General features: G+C 38.2%; 2 protein-coding genes and 1 pseudogene across 2 annotated transcripts; all 3 read left to right on the top strand.

Moving 5' to 3' along the window:
• The first annotated feature begins 222 nt into the window (after positions 1 to 222).
• On the top strand, positions 223 to 1,176 carry LOC114032061 (olfactory receptor 52J3-like). The gene has a single exon (XM_027847265.1). It carries the CDS (start codon positions 223 to 225, stop codon positions 1,174 to 1,176), a length of 954 nt encoding a protein of 317 aa, XP_027703066.1.
• A 313-nt stretch (positions 1,177 to 1,489) lies between these two features.
• On the top strand, positions 1,490 to 4,973 carry LOC114032060 (annotated as a pseudogene).
• An 18,052-nt stretch (positions 4,974 to 23,025) lies between these two features.
• On the top strand, positions 23,026 to 23,982 carry LOC114032059 (olfactory receptor 52E2-like). The gene has a single exon (XM_027847264.1). It carries the CDS (start codon positions 23,026 to 23,028, stop codon positions 23,980 to 23,982), a length of 957 nt encoding a protein of 318 aa, XP_027703065.1.
• Positions 23,983 to 26,571: the final 2,589 nt, after the last annotated feature.

Here is a 26,571-nt window from a genome sequence, read left to right as displayed (position 1 = left end):
TACAATTTTGTATCTATAACCAGTGAGTGACCTATGTCTGTTAGCAGGGTACGAAGGTCATTTTGATAGTAAGATCTAATGGTCATCGAGGTACCATTCTCACTAACGTGGCCTCAAGTATCTCCAGTGTTAACTCTCTGAATTAAGCAATTTTACAACCACCTCTTTGTTTGTTTCCTTCTAAGGAGGGAAGATTTCCCTGGCCTTTCAGCCTATGGTAGGATGTCACAGCACAATGCAACTACCTTCCACCCAGCCACCTTTATCCTCGTGGGCATCCCAGGGCTAGAGCATATCCATGCCTGGCTCTCCCTGCCCTTCTGCTCTGTTTACATTGTGGCTCTGCTGGGCAATATCACCATCCTACTGGTGATTTGGGTTGAAAGGACACTCCGTGATCCCATGTTCTACTTCCTGGCCATCCTGTCAGGCATTGACCTGGCCTTGTCAACGTCTTCTGTGCCTCGGATGCTAGGCATTTTCTGGTTTGAAGCCCATGAGATCAGCTTTGGGTCCTGCTTGGCCCAGATGTTTCTCATTCACACCTTCACAGGTATGGAATCAGCTGTCCTGTTAGCCATGGCCTTTGATCGCTATGTAGCCATCTGTGTCCCACTTCATTACACAACCATTCTGACATCCAATGTACTGGCAGGTATTGGGGTGGCAATTGTTCTACGCCCCATCATGCTCATGCTGCCTATCATATACCTGACCTATCGCCTGCCTTTCTGCCAGACAAGGGTCATTGCTCACGCCTACTGTGAACATATGGGCATTGCCAAGCTAGCTTGTGCTAATATCCGTATCAATGCCATCTATGGACTTTTTGTGGCTTCTTTCCTGGTCTTGGATTTGATCCTGATTGGAATCTCCTATTGCTACATCTTACGGGCAGTCTTTCGCCTCCCTTCTAGTGATGCCCGACTCAAGGCACTGAGTACTTGCAGTTCACATGTAGGAGTTATGTGTGTCTTTTATACACCCTCCCTCTTCTCCTTCCTCACTCACAGATTTGGCCACCATATCCCTCGATATGTCCATATTCTTGTTGCCAACCTCTATGTGGTCATCCCACCATCACTTAACCCTGTCATCTATGGTGTGAGGACCAAGCAAATCAGAGAGCGAGTGCTCCAGACCTTCAATGTCAAGTGGAACTTACCACCTTCCTAATGCTTTAGGGAATAGGACACTGTCAAGGGAGAGTTCAGCATAGTCCAGTTCCTTGAAAGAATTGGTGATTCTTACCAGCTTAAGTCACCAGAGGACACCTTACCAGTAACAAAAGGACCTAAGTATAACTAAAAACTTAAGACCACATAGGCCTGATTTGCCTTTCTTGGGAAAATTTTCTGAACATCATTTACCCAAATATTGATTTTTCTTAACAGTTAAAGTGCTGGAATTCATCTGCTCAGGGAATATTTGGGAAATCATGACTGTTCTGTTTCCAGTGTATCATTTCTTGTACTCTGACAAGGACACAATGTGGCAGGAAGAGGCAGTGAGGTAGAGGTTGGTTAATGGAAATCACTTCAGACTGAGCTGGTCCCAGAGGACAGAATGCATGGATGTAACATAGAGGCAGATTCCAGCTTACTTTCATGGAAATAACTTCCCAAGAACTAGAACTACTAAAAAAAAAATGGAATGGAATTTTCCATTAGGTAAATGATTTTTCCATCCACTGAGGACTTCAGTCAGAGCTCCAAACTTTTGGGAACTCTGTGGAGGGATTCCTGCATAAGAAAAGATTAAGCAATATTATCTCTGAGATTTCAGAGATATAGGATTTGATGTTCTAGGAAAGACATTTCCAGTCATCCTAGTTATTGATTAAAGGTAACACCTCACCTTCAGGTTTAAAATGTGATATATGTAAAGTTTATTAAAGGTGTTCTTTCCATATCCATCCTGTGGGACTTTTTTTCACATCCCCTAAAATGTTCCCCACAGGGAACTCACACAATGTGCTTATGAACTTCTTTTTCTTCTCTTGATTTTGTAAGGGAACTGGGAGGGCATGATGGCTCTCCTTCAGCTATCATTGTTCTCATCAATGACCATAGAATCTTCTTCTTCATTCATCTATTTCTTGGACATCTTTTATACCACTTGGATTGAATTCCCTTAGAAACAAGAAATAGGTTACAGATTAGATAAAATGGCTTGACCCAACAAAATGTTGGACCTACAAGTACACACCAGAAATAAATATTTAGGTAAATTTATTTATATTAAACAAAACAAAATGAAATTCTGAAATCATAGTATTGGAAGTATTTTTCTCCTGAGGAGACTTAGAATTCTTCCTACTAGAATAAGGGATAAAGCAAGATTATCTACTCGAACTGGATTATACAAGATAAATCACTTTAGATAGCACTTAAAGAATTGCAAAATACTTTCCTCAGACCAACCCTGTGAGGTAGCTAGTGAAAGTACTAACTGCATTTTATATTGAGGCAAAAGAAGTTGTGTTTTGTCCATAATCCCACAACTAGGAAATGTCTAAGATGAGTTTTAAACTCACTAGATGAACTATCGATAGCACTGGTGATAATTGATGGTGATGATAGAAATATACTTTTGCAGAGTGGATTGAAATCTATTTGTGTGTATCTGGATAACACCCTCCCCCCTCCACCCTCCCCCCCCCAAAAAAAGGGATTTTCCCAGCTCAAGAAATGCCCTATTGTGAAAATTCTGAACTCTGCAGAGTTTTCACTAACTCTGAAAATATCAAAGAGCTCACACAGTTATCACAACCACTATTAACTCTAAGAGATAAAATAAAATAAAAGCAAAATCAAACCAAAGACATAACAGTGTCCATAAGCAAAAAGCTTTCTTTATTCCACTGGAAGAGGGAAACTAGACCCACGAGCTGGGCCTCTTCTAGACAGAGACCAGCTTTAGTGAGGCCAAACCTTGATACATATAGCAGTGGCTATGCAGTGAGCATAGCCATGAGAATGAAGGGTAACAGCAACAATGAGACAAGTTTGATTCATAGCAGGGCTTCATGATAGGAACATGGATCCTGCAAGTGTTTGTCAGAGCTCAGGGACTCCCTGGGGTTGCTGCAGAAACAATTCTGGGATTTTGCTGTGACTGAGATTATCCCAAGGGTGAGCACAAAGGATTGTTGTTATGCCAAGCTCAGGGCACATCTTTCTTACTGTGCCTTAGCTGTGAAAAAACACGGTGTCTCTAATAGTAAAAAGAGAGGAGTAAAAAGAGAGGGGTGGTATTGGTATGGTGATCCTGACAATAACAATACCATATTTCACCACATGGGGTGGGGGTTCAGTCCAAAAATTGGTTTATAACCTTTCATCGTGCAATTGTCACATGGTATAACTATGTTCCTCATGCTGCTTAAATGGTATACAGAGCAGCAATGTATTCACCAGTGGCATATGGATATGCATTTATCTGCCATACATTGCCATTCCCGAGTCTAGAATTCTCAGCCCACTTGCAGTGTTAGTATTACATTTTAATATGTACTCACTAGTATTCTGTGCAACCCAATCTTGCACCAAAGACAGTTTAGTAATAAATTATTTTTAAGTAATACCAGCTTGATTTTTAAAGCTTCATGTAATGGTCACACCCCACTTTTTTCCAAAAATCTGGCATAAAACCTGTGACAATTATGTGGTGAAATGCAGTAACTCACATTTAAGGGTAAGACAATGACCTCTCTGTTCCAAGCATTGTACTAAGGCTTTACAAATACTATCTCATTTCATCTTCACGAATGAGGATAAGTACAATTATTGTCCCCATTTTACAGTGGGGGAAATTGAGGCAGACAAAGGTTAAATAACTTGATTAGGATCACACAACTAAAGAACGTCTAAGGTTGTGTTTGAACTCAGGTCAGCCTGACTCCAGTCCCATTGATGTATCCATTGCACCACCTAATGATGATTTTGAGGCTTAGATAGCACTTTAAAAATATTTCACTTGATCTTTACAATAATGTTATAAGGGAGGTTCCAGTATTACCACCAATTTACAGAAAAGGAAACAGAGGTTGAGAGGTTAAGTGATGTTCCCGGGCCTGCATAGCTAGTAAATGTCTGAGGCAGGATTTGAACTTAGATATACCGTTCTTTATGTACAGTGCTCTATTTGCTAAGCAGTCTAGGGGGTGTGCTCATACATATGTGAATGTGTGTGTATACAAGTGCATGATGCTGTGTTCCTCTTTCTGACTGTTTCTAAGACTGAGCTTCATGTGCACTTACTTACCTTTCTGTTCCCTAGACCTCTTTGTCCCCAGGGTAAAAGTTATGAGTAGTCCCTGGAGGGCATAGTTTTGTTTGCTTTGGAGCCTGTATGGCCCAAATGTTCCTCATCCACAATTTCACTGGCATGGAATCAGGTGTCCTACTTGGCATGGACTATGTAGCCATCCGCACCCCTCTGCTACACAACCATCTTGACAGCTCAAGCGTTGACTGGCATTGGGGGAGTTATTGTGCTGTGCTCTGTCTTGCTCATGATACACCCTGGCCTACCACTTGTCCTTTTGCCAAGCTAGTGTCATTGCACACTCTTATTGTGAACCCAAGAGTATTGTTAAGTTGGCCTGTGCCAACATTTGTGTTAAGGCCATCTATGGCCTCTCTGCTGCTTCCTTTTTGGTCATGGATCTCATCCTTATTGGTGTTTCCTGTGCCTATATTCTCCATGCAGTCTTTCACCTTCCTTTCCATGATGCCTGACTCAAGGCACTGAGCACCTCTGGTTCACATGTAGGAGTTAAGTGTGTCTTCTACACACCTATCTTTTTCTCCTTCCTCACTCACCTATTTGGTCACAGCATCCCCCCATATGTCCATGTTCTTATTGACAACCTCTATATGATTATTCCACCAGCACTCAACCCTGTCACCTATGGTGTGAGAACTAAGCAGATCCCAGAGCGGGCACTCCAGGCCTTCACTGGCAAATAGATCCTAGAACCTTCTTAAAGCCCAGGAAGATTACCCTGTAGAGTGCATGCACACTAGTCTCTGACATAGGCTAGGCCCCCCTTGTTATTTGCTGATTGGCTTAGGGATAGCAAGCACAGCTAAACACCCATGACTCCGCAGGCCTGAATGGCCTTTCTTAGTCTTCTATTGATGTACTACAAGCACTACTAATAGCCGATATTTATTAACTACTTACTACAATCCAGGTGCTGTGCTGAGCATTTTAAAATTATTATCTCACGTAATCCTTACAGCAAGCCTAGGTTGTAGTGGCTGTTCAGTCATGTCTGACTCTTCATGCCCCCATGAACTCTATTGTCAATGAAATTTTATTAGCAAGGATACTGGAGCAGTTTGCTTTTTCATTTTGTAGTGGATTAAGGCAAACAGAGGTTAAGTGACTTGCCCAGAGTCACACAGCTAGTAAGAATCCGAGGTCAAATTTGAACTCAAGTTTTCCTGACTCCAGGTCCAGTACTCTATCCACTGAGTCACCTAGCTGCCTCCCAACAAGCCTAGGAGGTAAGGTGCTATTATCACCCCCATTTTACAGATTAGGAAACAGAGGCAAACAGAGGTTAAGTGATTCATGCAGGTCACACAGCTAATAAATGTTTGAGGTCAAGTTTGAACTCAGGTCTCCCTAACTCCAGGCCTGGTGCCACCTAGCTGCCTACCAGTGTCTAGCAGCTTAGCTACTGGATCTCAAGTACTTGTGAGCTTCACGATTCTCATATTGCTGAGGGGCCTAGATTGACAAGGTCTGTGAATATTTAAACTATTCATTTCTTAGAGGATTATCTTTTACTTCCAGAAAGGGACAGAAGACAGCACACTAATTGAGAGTAGAAGTCCTGTGGACCACACTGGGAGAAGTGATGTTTTCCTGACTAGTTTTTAAGGGGAAACTTGCTGAGTAGAGTACACATGAGAATAATTTTGATGCCAGAGGTTGGCAATCTGAATGGTGAATCCGGGAGGAATATCACCTCAATTTTAGTTGAGACTACATGACCTGAGATGCCAGCTCTGAAATTTTAGGATTCTAGGATTTGATGTGACTATAAAGGGTGATTACAGGGGTTAAATGTTGTTATAACCACTTAATTGAAACCTTCCACCTTTACTTGAGGGATAAATTATGAGAGAGGTAAAATTCATCTCCAATTTCTGTTACCTTCCCATTTTGTGTGAGTTGAAATATATAAAGCATTTTGCAAAATCTTTTAAAAAGATCTACAAGGATATGAGCTGCACCTTTTTGTTTCTTTCTACAATGTCTACTAGACAGTCAGTAAACATTCAATAAGCATTTATCACATGCCTACAATGTGTCAGACACTATTTGAGGTGCTGCTGATATAAGAAAAGGTAGAAAAACAAAACAAAAAACAAACAAAACAAACAAGTCCCTTCTCTTAAGCAACTCTCAATTTAATGGTAGAGACAATATACAAACAATTGCATACATATGAGCAATATACAAGGTAAATAGTAAATGATTAATGAGGGGGAGGCACTAGAATTAAAAGGGTTTGGAAAAGGCTTCTTGTAGAGATGAGATTTTAGTAAAGATTTAAAGGGAGTCAGGGAAGCCAGTAGAGTTCAGGAGGGAGTCTTCTAGGCATGAGGGAAAACCAGGGAAAACACTGAGAAAGGGAGGGTGTTGTGAAAGGAACAGCAAGGAAGCCAGTGTCATTGGACGGCAGATTACCTGGGGAGTGAAGGAGGTACTGTAAATTCTAAAAAGACCAAATAACTTATGAAGGGTTTTGAAAGTCAAATGAAGGACTTTATATTTGATCCTGAAGGGGATTAAAAAAAAAAGTGGAATTTATTGAGTAAGGAGTGAGTGTGTGTGTGTGTGTGTGTGTGTGTGTGTGTGTGTGTGGGTGGGTGTGTGTGAGGTGTGTGGGTGTCTATGTGACATAGTCAGACCTGTGCTTTAGGAAACTCACTTTGACCACTGAGTGGAAGATGACTATGTGCTATTGATGGGGTATTGGCCTATCATTCAGTTTCAGAAGCCAAAAGGAATTTGCCCCTTTTGCCAAAAGGAATTTTGTTCCCATTTGTCTGTGGTCCCCAGAAAAACCTTAAACTTGTTTTACTCTGGTCTCTGGTTCCTTATCAACTCCCCTTATCTCCCTTTTGAAAGCCCTAGTCCTTCCTTTTGATCTTATGCAGATGCCTTTCAAACTTCTTCCTTCCAGCCCCTCTCATTATCTATTCCCATTGTCTATTAAATCTCTCAGACCTTCCAATTGGAATTCTCATCTAGACCCTTTTCCCAACCCCCTCCTCTGGCCACCCAAAGTTACTTTAGTGTATATAAGATCCACCCTGGCCCCCATTCAAATGCTGAAACCTTCTCATGCCTAAAAGGCTGACACTCTCTCATACCTCCTCCTCCCTATGGGCGTTACTAGTGTTCAGATTACTTAAGAGTCTGACCTATATGATTTATCTCTAATAAATTTTTTCTCTGGCTAGAAGAAGATTTGAGTTGAATTCATTCAGACAGGGCCTGAGTCGCGATCTTGGGGTTCCAGCACCCCAAACCTCTAGACCTCATCACTATCACATTCCAGGGCTCCTATCAAGTGGTAAGGTTTAAAAAAGCATTTTCATTGGGGTGTTTGGGACTTAATGTGAAATGTTTATTAAATACACACACACATCCTTAAGGATATAGATATACACATATATACATGCATATAAACAATGGGTTTGTATGTTTGCATATACGAACAAATTAGAAATTCAAATGATTGAATTTTCTCCTGAGAAGCAGGGGTGAATGGGGACAGATACTTCCTTGTTTTACTCTATATCACACTTCATAGGCAGCCACCAATCCCACTGACATAGGAACATAGATTTAGAAACAGAAAGGAATTTAGAGGTCATCTATTCTAATCTCCTTATTTTATAGCTCAGGAAACAGGTCCAGAAAAAATAATTGGATCAAGATCACATAAGTAGAATGTGGCAGAAATGTCATGTTAACTCCTGTCCTCTAATTCCCAATCCATCTTTCTTTTCATTGCTTTTTTTCTTCATGAAATAATCTCACTGAGACTTTATTATTCTGATCCTGAGTTTCTTCAAATTGTCTTAGACTTAATGAGGTGGTACAGAGGATAGAGATCTGGGCTTGGAGTCAGGAAGAACTAAATTCAAATTTGGACTTATTTGCTCCACACCTTAATGATCATAGGCAAGTCATTTAACCTCTGTCTGTCCCAGTTTACTAAACTATATAATAGGGATAATGATAGCACCTACCTTACAGAGTTATTGTGAGAATCAAATGAGATAACAGTTGCAAAGTGCTCAGTACTCCCTCTTCACATCTGTCTCATATAATGTCTCTTTTCCTTAAATAATTGATAAATGCTTGTTTAATGACGCATTGATTTGTGTTCTTTAATCCTGTTATTCTCCACAAATTTCTCATGTCCACAACTTTGAAATCCCCCTATCTGATTATAACCTCTTATCTTTCTAGCTCTCTTTGTACCTTGCTCCTCCTCCAAAGCTGTTCTCCATCCTCACAACAATCTCAAGTCATTCCAACTGTCCCTGATTTCCTAAACTATTCATTACTCTATCTCTGGCATCATGATTCTCCCTTCAAAATCTCTATGTTGTAGTGTGCTCTCTAGGCTAATTCTCCCAACTCATTCTAGAGTCATACATACAGAAGGGAGTCTGACTACCACTCCTCTCAAGTTTCTATCATTTGGTAACTCTGAGAGGTTGAGGTCTTCTAATATGATTGCTCATGAGTACCCATCCACTGTGCTCCCTTCAATTTTGATCAATCAGTTAGCATCAGTTGGCTGTTACAAAGGGATATTTACTGATAGCAAAACCAATATACAAAACAAACCTCCAAAAAAAGGGGGTACACTCTCCCCTATAAGTAGATCCAAGGTTAAAGGAATTAGTAAAAATCATGCCCCTTAAAATGGGGGTGCATTCTCCTTGTACACACAAGGTCTCTGGGGAGAATGGTCTCTAAATTGAGGCACAAAAGCACTGAGGCATGAGAACCATTTGGACTGAGAGGTACTTCTATAATCCTGACTCTGGGAATCCTTTTTTTTTTTTCTTCTAGGAATCTTCAGCAATTTTATGTTGGAGTGAAATGCTCTCTGGGTCTCCCTCCTTACACGACATGGTTTCTCACATGATGGATTAATCCACTACTGGACTGAATGAATACACTTACTGTATTGACTCACTGGACTCATTACCTATTGTTACAGACTCAGGGGCTTAAGTAGCCAGAGGTACCCAGAATGTCTTGGATGAATTTCCCAGGCCAAAAGATTCATTCAAAATGATGAGGAAGGAATAAACACAAAAGAAACACGTGCTCTGAGACAACACATGATAATCCAGTTGGGAGACAAGGCAGATAAGTCACTAGCCACTTTCCCTTCCCCCTACCCAGAGACTCAAAGCAGTTGTGATTCAAAATAATTGAGGAAATCAATCAAGTACTTATTAAATGCCTATTGTGTGCCAGACATTATTCTAGGTGCAAAAGTAAAGAGATTATCTGTTTGAAATTTTTATGGGTACACTCACACTCAGTTCTGGCTTAGCTTGTCCGAAATCATCAATCCTTTAGACTCCTCATCCAGTCAGAAAGCCTTATCAGTCTGCAGAATCAGTCCTTCAATCTCTTATGGCCATAACAAGGCTAACCAAGCCCCAGTGTGGGAAACTGGAATTAGGCAGGGAACATTGTACTTGTTTTGAAGAGGGTGGTATTTTAGATAGAAATAGGGTGTCTTTCTATTATGTATTATGTATTTCTATTATGAATACCCAGAAGCAGTCAGAAGCTGAGCTTTTCCCAAGGGATGGGGATGGGGTAGATGGGAAGAATCATGGAGTGCTACTTACACTTAAACAGTTCAACTTTACATTGTCCTAAAAAAGATCCCTGAATCTTTTGTTGTTGTTGTTTAAATAATTTATTTTTGGTTTTCAATATTCACTTCCATAAGATTTTGAGTTTAAAATTTTCTCCCCTTCCCTCCTCTCGTACCTCCCCAAGACAGCATGCAATCTGATATAGGCTATACATATACATTCCTATTAAATATATTTTCACATTAGTCATGTTGTAAAGAAGAATTAGAACCAATGGAAGGAAACAGGAGAAAGAAGAAACAAAACAAAACAAAACAACAATAACAAAAAGAGAGCAAATAATATTCTTCCATTTGCATTCAGGGTCCTAAGTTCTTTCTCTGGATGTGGATAGCATTTTCCATCATGAGTCTTTCGGAGTTGTTTTTTATCCTTTCATTGCTGACAAGACCTAAGTCTATCAAAGTCAGTCATCACACAAGGTGGCTGTTACTCTCTACGATGTTCTCCTGGTTCTGCTCACTTCACTCAGCATCAGTTCATATAAGTCTTTCCAGGCTTTTCTGAAGTCTACCTGCTCATTATTTCTTATAGCACAATAGTATCCATTACATTCATATACCACAGTTATTCAGCCATTCTCCAATTGATAGGCATCCCCTCAATTTCCAGTTCTTTGCCATGATTCCTGAATCTTTTGTCCCACTGTCTTAAGCATTCCTTTCCAAACTGCAAAATGTTATCAGTTCTCATATTCTCATTCTCCTTCACAGTCTGACTTTAGTCTCTTTTAATAACAATAGCCAGAGTTAATATATATATAATTTTAAGGTTTATAAAACACTTTACATATATCATCTCATTTCATCTTCCTTACAATCCTGGAAAGTAGGTACTATTAGTTTCAACTTTTCATTGATGAAGAAATAGACACACAAAGAAGTTAAGTGACTTGCCCAGGATCACACAGCTAGCAAATGGCTGAGACTAGATTGGAACTCAAGTCTTCCTGCATTCTGGGAAGAAGACAGAGTAGGTCTGAAATTTCCAGACTCCCTATTTCCTCCACAAATAGAAAATTGTCACAAAATGAACATAAGCTGCTAAAAATAAAATAAAAATAAAAATGAGTAAGCAATTATTATAGTGTAAGACAGACCTATACAACCTGCAGTCCACAGGCACATTAAAGGGTTTTGGGAGGCCCATGAAAAATGTAGAGGACGTTTTCCTCTACATTTTTGGCGGGCCACCCAAAATCTTTTGGCATGCTGCAGGTTGTGTAGGCCTGGTGTAAGAGAAGATCTGGGTTAATATTCAGAGGAAGTTAGTGAGGCTAAAATAAAAAAGCCACTCCTTCCTCAAAGAGTAATGTCAAATACTCACAAGCCCAAAAACAGTTCTTAGAAGAACTTAAAAAAGAATTCAAAAATCAAATAAGAGAGACCAAGGAAATATTAGGGGAAAAAGCAAAACAAGAAAATTATGAAAAGAAAGTTATCCGATTGGAAAAAGAGGTACAAAATCTTAAGGAAGGAAATAACTCCTTGAAAACTAGAATTGGGCAAGAGGAATTAAATGATGTTATAAGATACCAAGAAATAATAAAACTAGGAAAAGAATGACAGAGAATTGAAAATATCTCATTAGAAAAAAACACCTGGTCTGGAGAATACATGGAGGAGAGACAGAAAAAGAATTGTTGGACTAACTGAAAGTTGTGATCAAAAAAGGAATCTTGATACAATATTACAAAAAATCATTATGGAAAAATTGCCCTGAAGTACTAGAAAGAGAGGGTAAAGTAGAAATTGAAAAAAAAAAATCTACCATTCATGTGAAAAAGATTCCAGGAAGAAAATTTATAGGAATGTCATGGCCAAGTTTCAAAACTACCAGTTTAAGGAGAAAATATTGCAAGCAACCAGAAACACAAAACAAAACAAAACAAAACTAAGTACTGTGCAAACACAGTCAGGATTTCATAGGATCTAGCACCTTCTACATTAAAAGACCATAAGTCTTGAAACATCATATTTCAAAGAGCAAAAAAGCTGATATTGTGACCAAGGATAACTTACCCAGCAAAGTTGAGTATAATTCTGAATACAAAAAAAAAAAATGAACATTTGATGAGCTGAAAGACTTTCAGGTATTTGTGACAAAAAGACTAAAACTGAAAGGAAAATTTGATATAAAAGATTCAGAAGAAATATAAGGAAAGCATTAAAGACTAACCATAAGGGACTCATTAAAGTCAAACTGTTTACTTATATATGAAAATGTTGTCAGTATTCTTAAAACTGTCATCATTAAGGTAGTTTGAAAGACAGGTTGGAACTGAGTTGTGTATGATAGGGTGATTCAAAAAAGCAAAACTGGTTAGGAAAAGGTGAAAAAAAAGGAGCAATTATCTTATGAAAATGAGGCATGAGAGGAAGAACAGACACAGAAGAATCAGGAGAGGTTGGGGGACTTGGGAATGTTGGAAACTTATTCTCATCTGAGTTGAAGAGGAAACAATGTGTACATTTGGAGTAGTGTAGAAGTTTTCTAAACTTATAGAGAGGGCCAGGGACTGGGTGGAGGAGGGACTATTAGAAGGATGTATAGATTAAGATGTAGGGGAGTAGGGGAGAAGATAAGGGAGAGATTCTTAGAGGGGTGGGTGAATAAAGAATAACAGGGTAAGGAGAGAAGATATGGCAACAGGGACAGGGTAAAAAAAAGAGACTGAAAAAGACAATAGTGAGAAAAATAAGATGTGGGAAATTCACAAACAGTAATTATAACTTTGAATGTGAATGGGATGAACTCACCCATAAAATGAAAAGAGCAGAATAAATTAAAAATCAGAGTCTAACAATATGTTGTTTATAAGAAACACATTTAAGAATGAGAGATACACCTGGAGTTAAAATGGAGGGTTAGAGTAGAATTTATTATGCTTTAGCAGATGCAAAAAAAAAGACAGGAGTAGCAATTATGATCTCAGACAAAGTTATGGCTAAAATTGATTTAATTAAAAGAGATAAACAGGTAAATGAATTATAGGTCAAGAAAGATAGTGGTACTATAATAGTGGGGGACTTTAATCTCCTCTCAGAACTAGATAAATCTAATTAAAAAATAGGAAAGAAGTCAAGGAAGTGAATACAATTTCAGATAAGCTAAAAGTGATAGATATCTGTAGAGAACTGAATGGAAATTGAAAGAAATATGCCCTTTTCTCAACAGTTCATGGTACTTTTACAAAGGCTGCTGATACATTAGTGCATAAAAATTATAGTGAAAAGCAGAAATATTAGAAGTATCCTTTTCAGATCAAAATGAAATAAGATTATATTTAATAAGGGACCATGGAAACAGATTAAAAACTAAATGGAGATTAAACAACATAATATTAAAGAATAAGTGTGTTAAAAAACAAATCATAGAAACAATCAGTAATTTCACTAAAGAGAATGACAATAATGAAGCAACATATCAAAACCTATGGTTTACAGCAAAAGCAGTGATTAGAGGATAATTTATATCTCTAAATGCTTACATCAATAAAATAGAGAGAAAGCAGACCAATGAACTGGGTATGCAATTAAAAAAAAAACTAAAAAAAGAAAAAAAACCTAAAAATCACCAAAAAAACCCAATTAAATTGGAAATTCTAAACATTAAAGGTAAGGTTAATAAAATTTAGTACAAAAAATACTGAAATAATAAATAAAACTAAGAACTGATTTTATGAAAAGAAAAAAATAATAAAATATGTAAACCATTGGTTAATTTCATTAAAAAAGAGAGAAAAAAACAAATCACTAGCATCAAAAATGAAAAGGGAGAATATACCACCAATGAAGATGAAATTAAAGCAATTATGAGTTGTTTTGCCCAATTACATGTCAATAAATTTAACAATTTAAGTGAAATGAAAGAATATTTACAAAAAATATAAATTACCTAGATTAGCAAAAGAGGAAATAGAGTATCTAAGCACACATATTTTAGAAAAAAAGAAACTGAAAAAGTGGGGGCATCTAGGTGACGCAATGGATAAAGCATTGGCCCTGCAATCAGGAGGATCTGAGTTCAAATCCGGCCCTCAGACACTTGACATTTACTAGTTGTGTGATGTGCCGGCTGCGCCCATGCACTCTCCTCCTATAAGGAGCAGGCTGCCAGTCATACTTACCAGTCTTCAGAGCCTATCCAGATAAACACACAGAGACGAGCCTACCAGGAGGTGCCAACACCCGAGTTTTATTCAGAGGCCGTCACAACAAGGCCAAGCAGGAAAGCCATAGCAAGAGAGCAGGAGCAAAGAGAGAGTGCGTGTTCCGACCACGACCGTTCCTTAAGTACCTACTTAGCCCCTCCTCCTCAGCCTGCCTACTAGTCAATGATTGTAGGGTCAGATACCGGAAGGGGATGTCTGAGTTTAGCGCACCAAGGGAGAGGAAGTGACGCAGGAGGCTAAGACGGGATACAGGAAGGAGGCGTCTGGGATTAGTGCATAGACAAAGAGAGAGCATGTGACCTAGGAAGTCAGGCCCAGATACCGGGAGGAGGCATCTGGGGTCAGTGCTACACAAAAGGAAGGTACGTGACCCAGGAAGTCAGGAAGGACACAGGAAGGAGGCGCCTGGGGTTGACGTTGCACTTAGGGAGGGGACTAAGGAAAGGGAACTCGTCCTCTGCCGTCCCACTCCCATGTGGCACAGCCCCCTGCCTCAGGAGCACATGCTCCGGCTGCTTCCTAGTATTCTGTTCCTTCCCCAGCTATCACAGCTCCAATAGCACTGCCCACTGCCTCAGGAGCGTGAGCTCCGGTTACTTCCTAATACCCAGTTCCTACCCCAACTTGTCACAATTCTTACTTGGCAGTAGTCAACATCAGACAGTCCCTCACAGTGTAACCCTGGGCAAGCCACTTAATCCCGTTGCCTAGCAAAAATAAATAAATAAGTAAATAAATAAACAAACAAACAAACAAATAAATAAAAGAAATAAAAAAGAAATTGATAAGCCACAAGTGAGCTTCCTAAGATAAAAACACTAAGACCAGACAAATTTACAAGTAAATTCCATCAAACATATAAAGATCAACTAATGCCAATATTAAATAAATTATTTGGAATAATAGAGAAGGAAGGGATTCTACCAAACTCCTTTTATAAAACAAATATAATATTGATACCTAAAACAGGAAGAGTACAAACAGAGAAAGATAATTATAGACCAATTTCCTAAATGAATATGGATGCAAAAATCTTAAATAGAATACTAGTTAAAAGATGATAGCAATATATTACAAAGATTATAACATTCACCAAGTAGGATTTATGTCAGGAATGCGGGGATGGTTTAACATAAGGAAAACTATTAACATCAATATCAATATCAATAATACAATTTTTAAAGAAACATGATTATATCAATAGATGAAGAAAAAAGCTTTCGATAAAATATAATACTAATTTCTATTAAAAACACTTAAAAACTGGTATAAATGGATTTTTCCTTAAATTGATGAAAAAACATTTATCTAAACACATCAGTAAGCATTATTTGTAATGGGGATAGGCTAGATGCCTTCCCAGAAGATGAAGTACGAAACAAGAATGCCCACTGTCAATAATATTATTCAATATTGTATTGGAAATCCTAGAAATAGCAATAAAAGAAGAAAAATAAATAGAAGTAATCAGGATAGGGAATGAGATAATAAAACTATCTCTTTTTGAAGACAATATGATGATATACTTGTAAAATCCCAGAGACTCAACTAAAAAGTTAAAAAAAAAAGGCAGGATATAAATTAAATCCACATAAATCATTAACATTCCTATATATCACAAACAAAACCCTACAAGATGAGATAGTAAGAGATGCCCCATTTAAAATAACTCCAGACAGTATAAAATACCTGGGAATACACCTCCCAAAACAATCCTAGGAACTATATGAACAAAATTATATTAAAAAAAACTTTTTTCTACAAATAAAATCAGATTTAAATAATTTGAGAAATATTCATTGTTTATGGGTAGGAAGGGCAAATATAATAAAAATGACAACTTTACCTAAACTAATTTATATGTACAATGCCATTCCAATTTAATTTAAAAAAAAATTTTACTGAGTTAGAAAAAGATAATAACAAAATTCATTTGGAAGAACAAAAGATCAAGAATATCAAAGGAACTAATAAAAAAAAAAGGTAAAGAAAAGAGGTTTAGCAGTACCAGATCTTAAACTATATTTTAAGGTAGTAATTGTTAAAACTCTGTGGTACTGGCTAGGAAATAGAAAGGTAGATCAATGGAACAGAGTAGACATACAATTTACAGCAGCTAACACCTATAGTGATCTTGTATTTGACAAGCATGAAGACTTGAGATTTGGCATAAGAATTCATTATTTGGTAAAAAAAAAAAAAAAGAAAATGTTGGGAAAACTGGAAAGCAGTACAGCAGAAACTGGGCATAAGCCAATATTTTTCACCATTTACCAAGATAAGATCAAAATGGATACATGACTTAGAAAGAGAGATATTACAAGGAAATTTGAAGAACGTGGAACAGATTAATTATCAGATTATGGATAGGTGAACAATTTATGAATAAACAAGAGACAGAGAGCAGTGTGAGGTGTTAAATGAATAATTTCAATTACATTAAGAAGATTCTTAATTCCTTAATTCTTAAATCCTTAATTCCTTTTCACTTTCTGCCGTCATCTGCATGTCTGAGATTGTTGACGTTTCTCCTGGCAATGTTAATTCTGATTTTTGGTTCATCCAGCCTGGCATTGCCCATGATGTACTATGCATAAAAGTTAAATAAATAAGGTGACCATGTCGAGCCTTGTCATACTCCTTTCCAATCAAACCAATCAGTTCTACGTTCGGGTCTAACTGTTGTTTCTTGACTTACATACAGGTTCCTCAGGTGATAAGTAGAATGATCTGTTATTCCCACCTCTTTGAGGACTTTTCACATTTTGTTGCAATTCAAAAAGTCAATAAAGCAGAAATAGAATGAGGCAGAAATTTGATTCCTCTGTCTCTTTGAAAGCCATTCTGCTTTTCTGGTAATTCTTGGTTCACATATTGCTGAAACCTAGCTAGCAAAATATTAAACATGACTTTGCTGGCATGTGAAATGAATGCAATTGTTTGGTAATTTAAACATTGCTTGGCATTGTCCTTCTTTAGAATTGGGATATAAATTGATCTTTTCTGATCCAGTGGCCACTGTTGAGTTTTCCAAATTTCCAGACATATTGAGTGCAGCACTTTAATAGCATCATCTTTTAGGATGTTAAATACCTCAACTGGAATTTTTACACTCTATCTTCTCTGAAGTTTTTTGTTTCTGAACATCACCTCGCCAATCTGTCCTTCCTTCTATCAGTTATCCCATTTATCCCCCCTTCCCCTCCCATTCCCCTACAGGATAAGATAGATTTTTATACCTAACAGTGTATGTTATTCCTTCTTTGAGCCAGTACCAATGAGAGTGTGACTTAGATTTTGTGTGCCACGCACCCCCCCCATTTTCCCCTCCACTGTAAAAACTCTTTTCATACCCGATTTTTTTCTTGTCCTCTCTTATTTTATTTTTAAAATCCTTTTTGAGATCTGTCAGAATCTTTTTTTAAAATTTTTTGTCCTGAGACCAATTCACATTTATTTTTGAAGCTGTGGATGTAGCTATTTTGATTTTATTGTCTTCTAAGTTTGTCTTTTTATCTTCCTGGCCACTACAATAACTTTCTATGGTCAGGTTCTTTTTTTTTGTTGTTGTTGTTGTTGTGTGTTCATTTTTTTTCCAGCCCATTTCTTGATTTTAAATTTGTTAAAATTGGGCTCTGTTCTCAGGGTGGAGGGGACATTGTCCCAAGCTTCAGGTTGTTTTTTTTTTTAATGGTGTTTTCAAAGCTAGTTCTAGAGGTCTGTAAGTTTTCAGTTTTTCCAAGGTGGTATGATCTAAGAAGAGGTGTGGTCCCTGCTCTCCTAGCCTGTGCACTGCTCTGTGAGTGATCACAAGCACCCTTTTCTGCCCCTGAAACTATTACAAGGGTCCCTTCTGTTGCAGACTCTAGTGTGCTAGTGCTCCTCCTTTGTCTTTGGATTGCAACCCAGAAGCAATGCAACATAGACCTTCACCCAGTGCCAACAAAGAGTCCCCTGTAATCACCTTCTGACTAGTTGTCTGTCCCCCTTACAGTCTGTGGGCTGACAGCTCCAGAATCCACCTTCAGTCACCTCCCAAGGCCTACTGCTGGCTTGCCAAGCTATGGCCTGCCCTAGACTGCATGTCATTCTTACTCCTTAGCATACACCACTCTCTACACCTAAAGGGTTAATGCAAAGTAAAATAATCTCTGGGCTTAAGAGTCTTTCTCCCTCCCTCCCTCCCTCCCTCCATCTGTCTGCTGTCAATGCCTCCAGGAATTCCTGAGCTGGAGTTGCTTGTTTCTTGTGTTACCAGGTCCTCAGTATAAGGAGTCCCTCCATTGAACTGGGCAAGCAGAGGGGTCCAGGGCACCGAGAGAGGCCACTGATCCCTGATCCCCTCACAGCTCTGGGACAGGTGAGTTGGTCTCTGACTCCAAGTCTTCAACTCCTACTTTCCTAAAGAAATTTGGGGAATGAGGAGAAGATAGGGCAGGGGGGCAGTACAACAAAACAAGCAGTTCCAATGAGGGCAGTTGAGAATTAATCTGACCGGAGAGAAAGATGATCTATAGAGATATCTACATGGGCATTTAGCACAGCTGCACCAAGCATAATAAAACTGACTCATCATTTGCCTTTGTACCTCTTCCAGAATTGCCTCGCAGAAGAAGGATTCCAGTTAGTCTGTTAGTCTTAGAGGGTAGGACATGGAGCAATGGTTGTAAACTATCCAGAGGCATATTTTAATGAGACTTAAGAGAAAATTCCTTTAAATTTGTAACTGCTCCAAAGTAGACTGGACTGACTTGCAAAGTAGAGAGATCCTCATGACTGGAAGACCTACTTGTTATGAAAGCTGTGCAGGGAATTCCTCCAATGAGTGTGAGCTTGCATCCTTTGAGGCAATTTCCAGCTCCGGTTCGTTAATATTCATTATTCTATGAATTTTCAAGATCTGTACTTACTTCAAGATCTATGTGCTTTCATTAGGTTATCACAAGCACACTGTACCTGCCCATTTGGTCAGCTATGTAGCACAGTGAATAGAAGGTTGAACTTGGAGTCCAGAAAACCTCACCTTGAATCCTGATTTCCCTTTCTAGAGGAGTAAACCTGGGCAAGTCACTTAACATCTTTCTTCCTTTCTTTCTTTCTTTCTTTCTTTCTTTCTTTCTTTCTTTCTTTCTTTCTTTCTTTCTTTCTTTCTTTCTTTCTTTCTTTCTTTCTTTCTTTCTTTCTTTCTTTCTTTCCTCTTGTTGTTTGTCCTTCATTTTCTTTAAAAAAATTTTTTTTATTAATTTATTTTGACTTATCAACATACTTCCATATGCTTTCGAGTTTAAAATTTTTCTCCTCCTTCCTCCCCACCACCCTTCCCAAGACGATGCACAATCTGATATAGGCTATATACATACATTCCTATTAAACATATTTTCACATTAGTGGTGTTGTAAGTAAAAATTAGAACCAACAGGAGGAACCACCAGAAAGAAAACAAAACTTAACAGAAGAGAAAAAAAAATAGCAATTCAACTTCCATAGTTCTTTCTTTGAATGTGGATAGCATTTTCCATCACAAGGCCTTTGGAGATGTCTTAGATTCTTGTATTGCTGGGAAGGGTTAAGTTCATCAATATTAGTCGTTGCACAACATGGCAGTTATTCTGTACAACGTTCTATTGGTTCTACTCACTTCACTCAGCATCAGACCACACAAGTCTTTCCAGGTTTTTCTGAAGTCAGCCTGTTCATCATTTCTTATAGCACAATAGTATTCCATTACATTCATATACCGCAACTTGCTCAGCCATTCCCCAATTGATGGGCATCCTCTCAATTTCCAATTCTTTGCCACCACAAAGAGCTGCTATGAATATTTTTGTACAGCTTAACATCTTTCAAGCCTAGTTTCAATAAGATCAGAATAATGACAATACCTAGCTCACAGAGATGTTGTTAGAATCAATTAAGATAATATCCTAAAAGCATTATATAAATATTAGCTATTATTATTGTTCTGACTTTGACTCAATATGTTTCTTTCTCTTCTCTTTCTCTTTCATTCTCTCAGCCCCTGACCTTGTTCATTGTTCATTCTGTATTGATGTTTTTCTCTGTCTCTATAGTTTTCTCTGTCCCTATGTTTAGGAGTGTCCCTTTCTCCTAAATTGCTTTACTCCTCCACATTCTCCATAACATCACTGTCCATCCTCTCTGTACATGGCTTGCTCTTATTATCTTCCCTCCTTTGTAACTAACTATCTGTTGTCCTTGCTCTTTTTTTCTCTCCAACTTTCTCTGTCTCCTTTCATCATTCTTCCCTTCTAATTTATCACTTATTTGGGGGATATTTCAATGAGGTATTCATCTTCTTAAGTGAATCACAAACACACCTTGCATGGAAAAACAAAACAAAACAGAAAAAAAAACAACTTGGTACTGTGACCAAGTGAAAAAAGCCTGGTATTGAGGAAAGTAGATTCCAAATTAACAGTGGAATAAAATTATCCTAAGGGCATTTGAGTCAGCAGAAAGTGCCCAGAGATTGAAAAATGAGGAGAAAATAATTTAGTTACTTTTATTTTATAAGGAAAATAGAAAATGTTTCATTCCTATTTTTTAGTTAAGAATTTATTTCAGTATCTCAAAAGATTCATGATTTTGTCAATCACCTCTCTCTGTATAGAGGCTGATCCCAACCTCTCAAAGATTAACTGATTATTGAAAAGTTGCTCTGACCTCTAAATTCATTACATACATATTGGTCAAACATTTTCTGTTGAATCTTCTTCCAGTTCGCTAAATTTTGCCTCAGATGAAAGATTATGGTCTACCACTGGATCTGTGCTCCAAGCTTCTCCAAATTGGTATTACCTGTCAGAACTTGTTTCCAATTGGTACACCTTCCTGGGACCCAGGATGGCTTCTAGGCATCAGTGACATGGTAGTAAACTTCAGAAGTGTAGACTGAGTAAAAGGAAGGCATGTTAAATTATTGGGGGAGTTGGTTCTTAAATGTGTAGAATTATCCATTTGATAAATTAAATATTGATTGGAAGCCCATTATGGAATAACATTAATCCAAGAGGCAATGAGGAAAAAAAAAATCTGATGAGGCAGAAGGTATTCCACACTAGGGTCAAAAGTATGGAAGGTAGAAGACTGTGAGAGAGAAGAAAGGAAAGGTGAATGGTATGGATGTAATACCTGGATTTCAGGAGAGCACTTGACCAAATTTTTATGATCTTCTCCTGGATAAAGTAGAAAAGTCTGAGCCTGTTAGTAGCACAGTTTGGCAGATTCAAGACTGGCCAAATGACCAGAATCAAAGAGTAGCAATTGTTGATTTGACAAGAAAATAGTGGAGTCTTGTCTAGTGGAGTTCCCTTGTGATATCTTTTTTGCTCTATGCTGTTCAACATTTTAACGATAACTGAGCATAAGTGGCACAATGGTCAGGTCTGTATTTAATGCAAAGTTGGGAAGGAGCATAAGCATGTTGTGTGAGAGATTCAGCAACTGAAAACTTCTGAAAGGTTGAGAATAATGGGCTAAACTTATTAACATAAAATTTAATAGGGATAAAAGTAAATTCCTAAATTGAATTCAATAATTTCATGTGTGAAAAGAAATCAACAATCATAGGGAAAATTCATAAAGAAGTTGTGGATGGATAGTAGTTTATGTAAAAAAAAATAGCAAGGAATATCTAATGGACTGAAAGGTAAGTATAAATCAATAGTGACACAATCAACAAAAATTATTGTTTTCACTTAGGATACATTAAAAGAAGTACCATGTTCAGAAAGAAGATAATTCCATGGTGCTATGATTGAGCAGATCACATCTATAGTATAGTTTTCAATTATGTGCATCTCATTTTGCTTATTAAAATTATCAATACATCTCCCTATTTTTCACCAATAATTTCTGTTTTGGGCCCCTCTCCTTTGACCTCTTCCTTGTGCCACCATCACCACTAATAACATCAAGAACAATTAATACTGATTAAAAAAACATATCTGACAGCATAGGCAACATTCCATATGGTAGTCTCATACTCTCTATTGACAGGGGATAAATGTGCTTTGTCTGTGATGAAGACAATGTAATTGGTCATTACGATAAGTTTTGAGTTGTTTTTTCATGATATTTTCATTTGCATCACTGTAATCATTGTGTATATTGGTATTCCACTTCTGATTAATTTGATGTGTATCAGTTTATATATATCTACCTTTTTTTTAATTTCTCATATCGTTTGATATTGTGTTTTGATATAGTGAAAAAATAATTTCCTTAGCAGAAGTTTATGTGTTAAGGAATGTAAGTTACATTATCCACATTTACAGATGAAGAAACAGAAGTTGAGAGTCTGAAAACTTTCCACGATTGTCTGAGAGAGGCTTATAACTCAGGGCTCCTGACCCCAAGTATAGAAGTCTCCTCCTCCTCCTCCTCCTCCTTCTCCTCCTCCTCCTTCTCCTCCTCCTCCTCCTCCTCCTCCTTCTTTCTCCTTCTTCTTCTTCCCCTTCGTTTCCTCCTCCTCCTTTTTCTTCTTCTTCTTCTTCTTCTTCATTTTCTCCTCCTCCTTCTCAATAATAATAATAATCAACACTTAGCACTTTAAAGTTTGTGAAGAACTTTACATATTTTATCTCATTTGATCCTTACAACAATTCTGAGGAGTAGGTATTATTGTTATCCCTATTTTACAGATAAGGCAAACGAGGCAGACAATGGCTAAGTGACTTGCCTATGATCACATAGCTAGTGTCTACTATTTTCCATAATGTCTTTCTTCTCAGACCTTCACATTATTAGGTGTACATAACATTTGTAAACTCATGGAATGAGTTACTTCAGAATTAAAATAAAATGTTTTAATTCCCCCTTGTTTTTCTAGGAAACTTATGTATTTGAATCCAGTTGGAATTGTGGTCATCTGCAACCATCTGAAGGATGTCTTCGTCCAATAACACTAGTTCCCACCCCTTTTCCTTCTTGCTTCTGGGAATTCCTGGCCTGGAAAACTTCCACATCTGGATTGGCTTTCCCTTCTGTGCTGTGTATCTAATTGCCCTGGTGGGAAACATCACTATCCTGACAGTGATCCAGACAGAGCAGAGCCTCCACCAACCCATGTTCTACTTCCTGGCCATGCTGGCCACCATTGACCTAGGCTTATCCACAGCTACCATCCCCAAGATGATGGGTATCTTCTGGTTTAACTTGGGCCTGATCACCTTTGGGGGTTGCCTCATCCAAATGTTCTTCATTCATATGTTTACTGGCATGGAGTCGATTGTGCTGGTGTCAATGGCCTATGACCGCTATATGGCTATCTGTAACCCTCTGCACTATAGCTCTATCCTCACTAATAGGGTTGTAGCCATGATGGGCCTTGGGATACTGTTAATATCTTTTTTTATTTGTCTCCCCTTTGTGTTTCTGGTCCTAAGGTTAACTTTCTGTGGACACCACATCATCCCTCACACATATTGTGAACATATGGGCCTGGCCCGCCTGGCCTGTGTAAGTATCAGGGTCAATATCATCTATGGCCTATGGGCCATTTCTATCTTGCTACTGGACATGGTTGCCATTGCTATCTCCTATGTTCAGATTCTCTGTGCTGTCTTCCGTCTCCCTTCTCGTGAAGCCAGGCTCAAGGCACTTAGTACATGTGGTTCCCATGTCTGTGTTATTCTGGCATTCTACAGTCCCGCACTCTTCTCCTTCATGACACACCGATTTGGCAGGAATGTCCCCCATTACATTCACATTCTCCTGGCCAATCTGTATGTGGTCATCCCACCCATGCTCAACCCTGTTATCTATGGGGTAAGAACCAAACAGATTCGGGAAAAGGTACTGAAAGTATTATATAGAAATAGCTCAAAGTCTAGAATACCTTAAACTTCCCCCCCACCCCACCAAGGAGGTGCAAGGATCATTTCCAAATGGGCTGCATCATTAAATCATGGTGAGTACCTCCTAACTGGAGGTTCTTGAGCATGAGCTGCTTGACCACTTGGCAAGAATGTTGTAAAGGAGATTTCTAGTCTGGTATAGACTAGTAGTGCAGACTAGAAAATTTCTGAGGTTATTTCTGGAGCCCAGATTATATGAATCTGATATGTCATGATTGGTTTTGTGGGATTTCTGAAAGATGAGGATTAAGATAAGATTTTTCTCTAAACTCTATTTGGAGTTATCTTCCCCTTTAGTGACCATAGGCTTTTCAAAATACAGGAATGGTGAGGAATAGGGAATATGTAAGGCTCTGGAGATGAGAACATGTTCCCATTGTTTTGATGGGACAGAAAGGAACACTTAACTATAGATAGACTGACTGGGAATTTCTGAAAAAAAATTTCAAGCATAGATTTTTGTAATTATGGTTTTGAGCCCTTATAAAGAGAAAAGAGATTGGCTAAATCACAAGCATATATTAATTATGAGAGAGCAATGTCAAGAGAAAATCGTTTTCTAAATCAATGCTATAAATATAGGATATCTGTATTAAGCAAGGTTTTTGATGCAGTTGTATACAACGTCACAGAATCATAGTTGTTGTTGTTGTTTGTCCTTCATTCTCAAAGAAGACCATGATATCAGGTAGGTGATGCCATGACATGCATATGAATTGGATTTAAGTGAAGGAGTACTCCGCAAAGTCACCAGCCTCACCTTTACCACTGGAGCCATCTGGGTCCAGTGAGGAGATATAGATCAGGATGACTGGTGATGGCCCTGGATGCTGTGGGAGACCTTGGAGTTTTTAAGCTTTAACAGGTCTCAGTTTGACTGATGCCAAGTCCATTCAGTGATTAAGGCTAGGTGAGAAATAAGGCAGAGGCAGAGAATGGCTTCTTTACCTAGTCAAAAAAAAAAAAAAAGAAGGGAGGTGAAGACTCTCAGGGTTTCTGGCCTAAACAGAAATAATTGCTAGTTGCATTCACTCTGAGCCAATCAGGGCCTAAGCAATGATCAAGTGGGACTTGACCTAGGACCTAGTGTTGGCCAGTCAATGAGAGACAGAGTGATTTGGTTTTAAGGTGCAGTCCTTAAGGGGAAAATGTTTCAGAGATCAAAATTTATATTCCTTTGAGTAGAGCACCCATACTAAGAGCATGATACCCGATGTGGACAAAGGGAAAGAAAAGAAAAGAACAGAACAGAAAAGAAAAGGGAAGGGAAGGGAAGGGAAGGGAAGGGAAGGGAAGGGAAGGGAAGGGAAGGAAAGGAAAGAAGCTGTATTGCCAACTGGACAATTCCAGATGGCTTCCCAGTGGGGCAGCTCCTCTTTCTACTCACAGAAATTGTTGTTTGTCTTTTGTTCTTGAGGAGGACCATAACATCAGGGAGGCGATGCCATGATATGCATGTGAATTGAATTTAAGTGAGAGAGGGCTCTGAAAATTCACCAGCCTCACTTTTTCCTCTTGAGCCATCTGGGTCCAGTAGCAAGATATAGATGAGGATGGCTGAAGATGGCCCTTCGTGGGCTATAGGAGACCCTGGCATTTTTTTTTTTTAGGTAATTGGGGTTAAGTGACTTGCCCAGGGTCACAAAGCTAGTGAGTGTCAAGTGTTTGGTCTGAGGCTGTATTTGAACTCAGGTCCTCCTCACTTGAGGGCCGGTGCACTAATCCACTGCACCATCTAGCTGTCCCAACCTTGGTATTTTTTGGGGAAAAAAAGAATGAAAAAAATGGAAGAAAATGTGAAATATCTCATTGAGAGAACAACTGATCTGGAAAATATTTTGAGGAGAGACAATTTAAGAATTATTGGATGACCTAAAAGCCATAATTAAAGAAAGAGTTTGGACATCATATTTCAAGTACGTATCAAGGAAAACTTCCCTCATATTTTAGATCAAAGGGTAAAATAGAAATGGAAAGAATCTGCTTATCATCTCCAGAAAGAAATCTCAAAATGAAAAACACCAGGAATATTATAGCCAAATTCCAGAACTCTCATGTCAAAGAGAAAATACTTGAAGCAGCCAGGAAAACAAACAAACAAACAAACAGCAACAACAATAACAAAAGAATTCAAATATCATGGAGTCACATCCAGAATCACACAAGAATCAGCATTTATTATATTAAAGGACTAGAAGTATTTGAATATGATATTCCAGAAGTCAAAAAAGAACTAGAATTACAACCAAGAATAACCTACCCAGCAAAATTAAGAGTAATTCTTCAGGGGAAAATGGATATTCAACGAAATAGAGGGATTTCAAGCATTCCTGATGAAAAGATCAGAGCTGAATAGAAAGGTTGACATTCCGACACAAGACTCAAGAGAAGGTTAAAAAGGTAAACATGGAAGAGTAATGATAAAAGATTCAGTAAAGTTAAACTGCTTACATTCCCAAATGGGAAGATGAGACACACAACTTCTAAGAATTTTATCATTATTAGGACAATTAAAATGCATTTACATAAATGAGTGCATGAGTGAGAGTCATTTATGTTGGCATGATATCCAGAA

This window comes from Vombatus ursinus, unplaced genomic scaffold (assembly GCF_900497805.2).
Source record: "Vombatus ursinus unplaced genomic scaffold, bare-nosed wombat genome assembly UNPS02015397.1, whole genome shotgun sequence".
NCBI lineage: Eukaryota > Metazoa > Chordata > Mammalia > Diprotodontia > Vombatidae > Vombatus > Vombatus ursinus.
This window is presented reverse-complemented; position numbering and strand designations above follow the sequence as displayed.

Coding starts and splice junctions, on each gene's coding strand:
- LOC114032059 (XM_027847264.1), top strand. CDS start 23,026: ATGTCTTCGTCCAATAACACTAGTTCCCACCCCTTTTCCTTCTTGCTT.
- LOC114032061 (XM_027847265.1), top strand. CDS start 223: ATGTCACAGCACAATGCAACTACCTTCCACCCAGCCACCTTTATCCTC.